At 38.3% G+C, this 9,494-nt stretch overlaps 1 protein-coding gene across 4 annotated transcripts; it reads left to right on the plus strand.

Annotated features, from left to right (window-relative positions):
- Positions 1-3,704: 3,704 nt before the first annotated feature.
- Positions 3,705-7,341, plus strand: LOC122397520 (annexin B11-like). Of its 4 annotated transcripts, none has more exons than XM_043396729.1 (9): positions 3,705-3,853; positions 4,100-4,157; positions 4,452-5,036; positions 5,148-5,324; positions 5,389-5,593; positions 5,667-5,819; positions 5,902-6,075; positions 6,165-6,346; positions 6,508-7,341. In XM_043396729.1, the coding sequence occupies exons 2-9, from the start codon at positions 4,140-4,142 to the stop codon at positions 6,556-6,558; spliced, it is 1,545 nt and encodes a 514-aa protein (XP_043252664.1). In that variant the 5' UTR covers positions 3,705-3,853; positions 4,100-4,139; the 3' UTR covers positions 6,559-7,341. The 4 variants fall into 4 exon arrangements, with proteins under 4 accessions (XP_043252664.1, XP_043252666.1, XP_043252665.1 ...); XM_043396730.1 differs by lacking the exon at positions 3,705-3,853 and adding an exon at positions 3,899-4,021; XM_043396731.1 differs by lacking the exon at positions 4,452-5,036.
- Positions 7,342-9,494: the final 2,153 nt, after the last annotated feature.

Below are 9,494 nucleotides of genomic sequence, written 5' to 3' on the forward strand. Positions count from 1 at the left end.
GGCAGTTTCGCGAGCAATCATGGCGATCCGCTGTCTCGAACGAGACGCTAGCGAACGGGAAAGAAAAAAGAATACGAGGACGGAACGTCTGTAATTCTTCCGCCAGTCGAATCGACGAAGCTCGCGCGGTTCTATTGTACATAATTAAGCGCGTCATGATCGTGAACACCGATGAAACTGCACAAGACGATTAAGTTAATTCCTCGACGAACCGTTACGTATAAAGAAAAGAATTAAAAAAACAAGAAAAAAAAACCAAACAAACAGTGAGAAGAAAGACGTAACGTAAAGCAGGGAGTTTAGAACTCATCGACTGACTCGTGTATCATTTATCTCAGGCCTGTGCACGCCTAGGAGAGATCCTTGGGTCGTCGCCCCCGCCCTCGATCACTGCATTCGATGGTTTCGTTGCTGAAACGCGCAATTTCCTATAAAGAACCATATCGTGTCGTGTCGATACCTTGGAAGGTAAATCTACAGTATAAAAAGAAACCATTTCTCCGAGTTATGACGGATTAAAGATTTTTAAAACTGAGTCTGGGAGGTTTGACTAGTTGGACTATTTGAAGAGTCCTAAGAATTGGAGAAAGAAACTATTAGACATATCAATTTTAATAATTTATGTATATGGACACAAAAACTTATGTTCACGGTTGATTTGATAATTCTCGTTCTGACACTCCCGTGTAAAAAATAAAAAATATTATTTCGTATAACTATACACTATCGTTCATAAGTTGTCGCATTGGTTGGGCATTTATCTTATGTGAAAATTATATAACGCAGGTTTTACAAACGATAGTCCTTTCACCATATTTTAATTAAAATCTAAAGCTTAAGACAAAACATGAACAAAAATTGATTTCTTTTTGTCTTTAAACTAGCCAGACCTCTTGATTCGAACTAAACATTCCACAAAATCCGTTATATCGGTTAATTGTCTAATCGTTAGAAAAAAAATCGTATTCGTTCGATAGAAATAATTATGGAAATACAATCGTATCGACTGCATTGCTCATTAAAAAACTGACGTTAATTAAAAATGATCAGTAAATTTGTGCGCCATGATAATGGAATGAGGACGGAGGAGGCAACCCGCGGGATTGACCGGTAAGCAGACCTGGTTTATCTAGTCGCACAGAACTTTTTTGGGTTATGAACTCTTCCCGAAGACTGCCGAAAACGCTTATTGTCTCGAACGCTTCGGCGCTCCGCAATAATCATCATTACGATCGATAAAAAAAAAAGTAACAAGTAAGCCATTAAGTATCGTTTTCTCCAACCGTCGACGTTTTTCGCATTGGATTGAATTGCCGTTAACAGCGGTTGCTAAAGTTCAGTGTTACCAACTACTGGCACGCGAAGTTACTCTCGAAAGAGAAATTCCCGCGCGAAAGTGCACCACGGTCGGCGTTCCCACAATTCGTTGTTCCCCATCTGCAGCCTCGAATCGAAAGAATCATCCTTAGTTTCATCTCCTCGAATCGTCCCGATCATTTGGTATTTTGTACAAATCAAGGACACGGTTCGCGTACCGTGAAATGTTTTAATGATTTCTTCGAATATTTTCAATAGCTTCAAAATGAACGAAAATTGCGAAAGAGAAGAAATAGTCGATACCTCGAGACCCTGAAATTCTCTCGATTCCTGACGCTAAGTTATACCGATGAAATGATCGCGAACGGATGCACGAAAAATATGAAGCATTTCATTGTAAGAAGAGATTATCTGGTTTGCGGCGAGAGTAAAGTCAGGAACAGACCCGACAATAACACACGTTACACACGTTGCGTAACACACACACACATACACACACACACACATACTACACGTATACAAGTACACAACGTACACAAAATTTGGTTGTGATTGTGTCTGTCAGGTCGACGGTACCGATCGAACGTCAGAGCGACTAGAAACAAATGAGTAAAACTGATTACGTATCTCAGTGACTCATCGTCGTTGATTCGTAACTAATTAACGAACGTGAAACCTATCGAGACGTCATTGATACGCAACAATGAAATACTTGAATGACACAAATGAATTGAGTAACTGAGAAAACAACTTAAATTAATGATTATAATTTAATCACTACTATTTATAGAAACGTAATAACGTTAACGAGATCGTGTCGCGCGACCTGAAGGACACTTTTGTGGGATGATTGATGAGAAAAATAGGGGATCGATCACCGCCAGACGTAAACATTTGAACAAAACCTCCGGAGACATGCTCACACGACATGCATATAGTTACTAATTATACCATTATTGATTACCGATTCGAATATCGAGTATGCGACATTTTTAATAAATTATTTTGAAGATTGCTTGACTCATTTGTCTGTGCCACCTCGCCTCTTTCTATGGTTTTCCCTATTTGTCGCTTGACAAAATAATTTACAGTATTCGATTCCTTTCCTTAGCTCGATAAGAGAAGTCTTTTGAGAAGAGAAGTAACGGCGATCTTTTTGATGAAAAATCTCGGAAACTAAGGCCGAGCGGCGGTTATATGTATAGGAAAAAGTTGTTCAAAATGTTGATTTCTACAACATATTCAAAAATCATCAAAATCGGTGAGACCCGACCTTTTCTAAATAATTACCAATTTTTTTTACATAAAATTTAATTCGTCCTAAGATTTATATGAAACATTTAAAAGGTTTTTTATACATTATGCCTATACATCGGAACAACTATGAAACAAGAGGTATAATCATTATTATCCATGGACTGATTATAGTCAAAGTCTAACCGGACTTTGAAATGAGAACATGAAACTTAAATGTAAAGTTTCATTTAAATTCATTCAGCTATTTATACTCAATCGTATTAATAATATACATATGTGCGCTCATACATAGGACTAATAAAAAAATTTCTTCTTTTTCAATAATTAAAATATGATCAGGGGGTCTTAAAACGTGTATTTCCGTAAAATAAATTTTACACAATTTTTTTTTCATTATGGGTACTTTGCTTATGTGCGCCTACATATGTAGGTCGGAAAGTAAAAATGCCTGGGCAGTCGAGAATCTCGGCTCGAGAATCCAAATCGTATGCCGTTGACGAGAGGTCGGATTTCAGTTGTTAAGAGCGAGAAGGCAAATGTGAGCCTTTCTCTCTCGACTCCCACAAGGCGGTCCGAAATTACTTCGGGGAGCTTCGGAGAATCGAGAAAGAGGGCATGCGTCAGTTTACCTTTGTCGACTTTCCGAAACTCCACGAGCTCACGTACGCGTGATCTGGCATGTGTGAGTATTGCACCGTGGATGCTTTCTGGCACCTCTGCCCGACGGTGCTTTTCTGGCATCTCTGTTATTGCATAGCAAATAGGAGTATTCGATAGCTTAATGGAACACTTGTTATTTAGGAACGTATCTATTCTAGATGCGAATGATTGTGTTCATTGGAATTAAAAGAAAAATAACTATGACACTTTTGTATCGGATTTCGTTGCATAATTTTTTCAATTTCCCAATTTCCAACGCAAATGGTTAAGACGCCATTAGTATAATATTTCTCTTTAGCACGTTGTTAGCAGATTTTAGTTTTCCCGCTTACCAGAGCTAGACATTTTACATATATATTTACAATAGTATATGTAAATATCTATATTTAAAATAGTTTGTTGACTGTTGAAACGTCACTGTTTTTCTCAGTACCCATGACGTCAACAGCTGGTAAACGATAGCTTTACTCTCCCACTACAGCTTCCGCTGAAACGACGTTTCTATTAAATTTGTGTAAGAAACTGTTTTGTCACGGTAAACGTAGTCAAACGTAGCCACGTACACGACACGAGTACCAAGTATTTAGTACTTATATAAAAGAATTCGGTGAAAGCTTAGGTAAGCTCTAAATCTCATCAGTTGAGATAACAGTTTGTGTATAAAGCTTAGCTGACCGTGATTTTGTTTGTCAGTATTTCGTAACAAACTATACGGACTGATTTCTATTGTCCTCGGTGGGCGTTACCAACCTTCTACTTCCTTCATCCGTGTTTCGTTTGCAAAATCGTAAATACAGAGTCGCGATTGTTTATTCTTAATCGTTATCTCTTATTTAATTAAGCACTCGATTTCTTTTTATTACAGATTCCACTTCACTAGCAGTTTACTTTGATAAAATAAAAAAATGAGTTACGGATATCAAGTGAGTACGATTTGCTCGATTGGTAGATTAGATATTGCAATATTTTAGTGGTTTTTATGCACGTTTATATATAAATTTTGCAATAATTCTTTAATCAAACATCCACAACATTGTATATAATCAAAAAATTATTTTAAATCCTCTCTATATTTCCACAGTATATACTAAACAGCTGTGTACTTTGGTCAACGAACAGTTTGTATTTTTTTTGCTGACTCACCTCGTTGACCAGAGTATAGAAGGCACACATGAAAAAGTAAATGTGTTGTTTTAATTTGCACCTTAATATCAAAGGGACCACCGGTGATTCAGTTTCCGGGACACATGCCACCACCAACATCGTTCGGGGCTCCGCCTGGTACGCCCTCTGCCCCCAGTGCTCCGCCGTATCCCCAAAGTGGCAATGTAGGCTTCTCAAATGCTCCCCCGATGTCTTTCGGAATGCCACAACCTTATTCTCCCTACCCTCAGACTGCGTATCCACCGCAACCTAATCATCCTGTACCTGGACAGTGTCCACCTCCCCTAGCACCAGGAGGCCCTACACAGCAAACACCGTATCCTATGCCTAGTTCTATGCCTTATTCGTCTCAACAACCCCAGCAACCTTATCCTGCTCAACCTTCTGCATATCCACAGCAGCAAAACTGTGGCATGTATCCGAATCTTCAAGGAGCACCAGATGCCCGAGAATATTTCAACCAACCTTCTCCTTACCCCGCTCCTACTACTTATACAAATAACGCAAGCATGTACCAAGGCGGAAGCTATTCTGGGGGGCAGGGCGCAGGAACATATTCTCCTTACGGAGGTAAATCTGCTCCACCCCAGCATTCTCACCCAGCCCCAGCCCCCCGGAGAAATCAGTTTACGCCTAAGGTGAGACCGATGGAATATGTGTGAAAAGCTGCGCTAATAAAAAACTAATTGCTTTTGAACTCTTCGTTATGGGTAATGTAACTTACATACGATCGTCGATTTATGTTACAGTTATCCCCAACCGTCGTGCCCTACAGCGATTTCGATGCCAGGGCTGACGCGGAAGCTTTGAGAAAAGCCATGAAGGGATTCGGTACGGACGAAAAGACAATCATTAACGTACTTGCCAATCGCAGTAATCTGCAACGCCAAGAAATTGCCGTCCAATTCAAGACTCTCTATGGAAAAGTAAGATTTGAAAATTTTAATTCAATGTAGATGAGCTCAACTGATACATGTCGTATTTAAACAGGATCTTATAAAGGACTTGAAATCAGAATTGTCCGGTAATTTCGAAAAACTGATTCTTGATATGATGATGCCACTACCCCAGTATTATGCCAAAGAACTACACGATGCGATGTCTGGTGTCGGTACTGATGAATGCGTACTGATCGAAGTACTATGCACTATGTCTAATCACGAGATTCGTGTTATTAAACAGGCTTACGAAGCAAGTAAGTTCCACGGGCAATAATTTTCAAACAGTTACCGTTGCAAGTTACTGATTGTGAATTGCATTGTTTTTAGTGTACGGAAGATCGTTGGAGGATGACCTAACAGGCGATACATCCGGTAACTTCAAACGTTTAATGGTATCGTTGTGTTGTGCCAACAGAGATGAGTCATTCGACGTGAATCCATCTGCCGCGATGGAAGATGCCAAGGAACTTCTCCGAGCCGGTAGCTAACTTATTAATACGACGTGATCTCTGAGGAAAGTTCCTCGACAAGTCGAATTTCTCATTTTTCGTTGCTTTCGCAGGCGAGCTTCGTTTCGGGACCGATGAGTCAATATTCAATGCAATTCTCGTTCAAAGGAACGTTCCTCAACTGAAACAGATATTCATAGAATACGAAAACATAACCGGCCACGACATCGAAAGCGCTATCGAGAACGAGTTCTCGGGCGACGTTAAGAAAGGCCTTCTTGCGATTGGTACGTACTCGACGTATGGAACTGCCTTTTAATCGAAAGATACATATGTATACAATATACATGATTTTATTATTTATTTTCCACGATAGTGAAATGTGTAAAAAACAGAGCCGGTTTCTTCGCCGAACAGTTGTACAAGAGTATGAAGGGTCTCGGCACGGACGACAATCGTTTGATCAGATTAATCGTCACGCGTTGCGAGGTAGACATGGGAGACATAAAAGAAATGTTCAGGCATCAGTATAACGAGTCTTTGGAGAATTTCATTTCCGTTAGTATACCTAAACACTTGGATCTGAAATCAGATCGTCAAAAAGACGGACGTTCAATTGTCTCTGTTTTTTTCTTCTCGATTGAAAAGGAAAAGAGAGGTATAAGAACGTTCGCCTAAATAGAATCATTTAAATTTCTAATATTTGAATCTTATTTCAGGGCGACTGTTCCGGTCATTATAAGAAGTGTCTACTGGCTCTCATTTCTTAAAATCTGCATAACCAGAGTAAAAGATAAATTTTGTCTGCATTTAAAGTAAATTTTCAAGTTTGAACGTGTGTACCTATATTTATTGTTGACTTATTCGTCCTTCGATACGTTACAAATTCGAATGATACGCGCTTCACGTTGAAATGAATCTATAAATGCTACTGTTCCTATACAAAGATGTTCACATGCCAATATTTACGAACAATCTATAGCTTTATACATGTTTTACATTAAATTTATTACTTATTCCGCATGTTCCAGACATGTTTAAACATTAGAAAGTATTCAGAGTATACGAGTCTCGTAAAAACTAGAAATTGACTGGTTCGCGATGATAAGAAAAATATTCTTAAACGGTACTAGGTATTTCTATTAGATGATACTGTTTTTAATACTATATATTTACTGTTTCTTACTTATATCTATATATACTATATTGATACAAACAGATACGAATATGAATTCTATTTTAATAATACTTGATGTATGTATTGTTACGATTCTTACCTTTACTGTACTATGCGTCTTTGATCTTGTTCCTCTGTGAACATAGCTAGGTTAAATTGTGTAACTGTCTGACATACTTCGTGTAATTGTGATATTGTTTATTATAAAATCAATAATATTCAAACCCATGTAATTATGCACCCGCTATAAAACAAAATTGTATTATTTATCTACAATTTCTAGAAATCTGTAATTAGAGTTCTAATTTCCTTGAATCTGTTTATTTCTGCTTTAAGACTTTAATTTACTGGAAACCCACGCAACAGTATACTTTCATGATGGAAAATAAATCTGAACATTTTATCTTTGAAACGTATAGATTTTTCTGTTAGATGATGCTTCTATTCAACAATTTCAATACCCATCTCTTATTACTTAAGTTCTTTACTCGTTTTGAGAAAACTTTTAAATAGTTTTCTAAAGCTTCCATACGATACTTGTTCGATCAAGAGATCGTATACACGATACATATGGTCATTTTTTATCAGTGATATCAACAAAACGCGACCTAATATAACAGTACAATAAATTGTATACACTGTTACAACAGCGAGAAGGCAAATGTGAGCCTTCCTCTCTCGACTCCCATAAGACGGTCCGAAATTACTTCGGGCAGCTTGGGTGAAGCGAGAAAGAGGGCATGTGTCAGTTTGCCTTTGCCGACTCTCCGAAACTCTACGAGTTCACGTACGCGTGATCTGGCATGGGTGAGAAAGTGGAATGAGGTGTCCCCGGCAGTGTGGCCAGATCTGGCATCAGTGTGGCCACTGTCACTGGTCCCCGGTGCATCCGGTGCTTCGTCTGGCATCTCTGGCGCCACTTGTACGTACGATGCTAAAGGTGGGGTGCGTCCCTTGCGCTGTTTGTTTATTAACAAATATTTCAATTTTTTGACATAATAGTTTAGATAAAAATGGACAACGAGAAAACTACCATGCTTGCGGTTCTGCAGCTACTTCGGAAGTATAATCTGAAGGTATGTCAGAAAGTATTTCGTTATCGAGCGATTTTTAACCTCAAAAACTAATATAAACATTGAACGTTAACCCGTAATTGACTGGTCAACTATGGTATTTTCATGTAAAATAAAGATGTTACCCTTTTTTAATTATGTATGTATCATACTTGTAGGGAACGGAAGAACTATTTCGAAAAGAAGCGAATCTAACAGATATCTCTCCGGATGAAGCTCAGCAAACTGATTCCGAAGTAAACAGTGTACTCTCTGCATACAAAAGCGAGGGAGACCCTGCACTCTACGAAAAAGCATACAGCGAACTAAAAAATTTGTAGAGGGTTTCTCTAGATATATACAAGGTAAATCATGGTGTACTATATATAGATTAAAGGCTACAAAATGCTTTAATCAAATACAGTTTTATCGTTTATATGGTTGTTACAAAATATGAAACATAGATTTGTTATAAAACAGCATGAATTGGGCACAATATTATACCCAGTCTTGGTACACATGTATCTCGAATTGGTTTATAATAATCATTCGGAGGAAGCAAAACAACTTCGCGATGAGTGCGGGTGTGCATTATGGTCTCGCGTTAGATGTCTGTACAGGAAATTCTGCTCGAACGTGCGTAGGTGTCAGATGTTATTTACCAAAATGAGGTAACTGACCATCCGCAACTAAAATAATTTTATGTGTGCTAGAATACGATTCGAAATTTTTGTGTAATCAACTTATAACGGAGCTCATCAAAAAATTGATATTCTTGATTTTCGTATTATTTTGGCCTTTAGAATCTCACATTAAAATTTTTCCCAGGGGCGGCCGTACATCCTGTATAACATTTGATTCTGTGTAACAAATTGATACGGTTATTGAAAAACATAGCGGAAAAAGTCAGGATTAATCTATTTCTTTAGCAATTAATTCTCCTATTTAGATCGTAATTATAAAACTATAACACGTATAATCATCACTATCCGGGAGCTGATCACGCTCAAAATTTAATCAGACATTGAAACGGGAATATAAAACATAAATGTAAAGTTTCATTGAAATACATTCAGTCGTTTAGGCACAGAAAAAAAATTTCTTTTTTTTAACAGTCACAATATGATCAGTGGGTCTTAAAACGTGTATTTTCGCTAAAAAAAGTTTTCGAAATTTTTCTTCGTTATGGTACTTTCCTTTCACCTTGCATAGGTCGGAAAGTAAAAATGCTGGGGCAGTCGAGACTTGGAATCGTATGCCGATTATCGCGAGATCGTATTTCAGTTGTTACAAGAGCAAGAAGGAAAGGCTCACGCTAGCGTTCTTTATCGTTTTCCCGAAGCTGCGCGAAGTGTCGAGCTCACGCATGCGTGGCTCGAGCGGTAGTATATGCCTGCTATCCCCACCACTCCGTTAGACGCTAAGGAAGTTCATCGTTACTAATGTCGACGTCGATGCACTCAATTATGCCAGATCT

Source organism: Colletes gigas, unplaced genomic scaffold (assembly GCF_013123115.1).
Source record: "Colletes gigas isolate AHSC1104 unplaced genomic scaffold, ASM1312311v1 Colletes_gigas_Sc00009, whole genome shotgun sequence".
Taxonomy (NCBI): domain Eukaryota; kingdom Metazoa; phylum Arthropoda; class Insecta; order Hymenoptera; family Colletidae; genus Colletes; species Colletes gigas.

Bases quoted from the DNA above. Each gene is read 5' to 3' on its own strand.
- LOC122397520 (XM_043396729.1), top strand. The intron at 5,820-5,901 runs GTAGCTAACTTA...TTGCTTTCGCAG, and splicing joins CAAGGAACTTCTCCGAGCCG to GCGAGCTTCGTTTCGGGACC. The intron at 6,347-6,507 runs GTTAGTATACCT...ATCTTATTTCAG, and splicing joins CTTTGGAGAATTTCATTTCC to GGCGACTGTTCCGGTCATTA.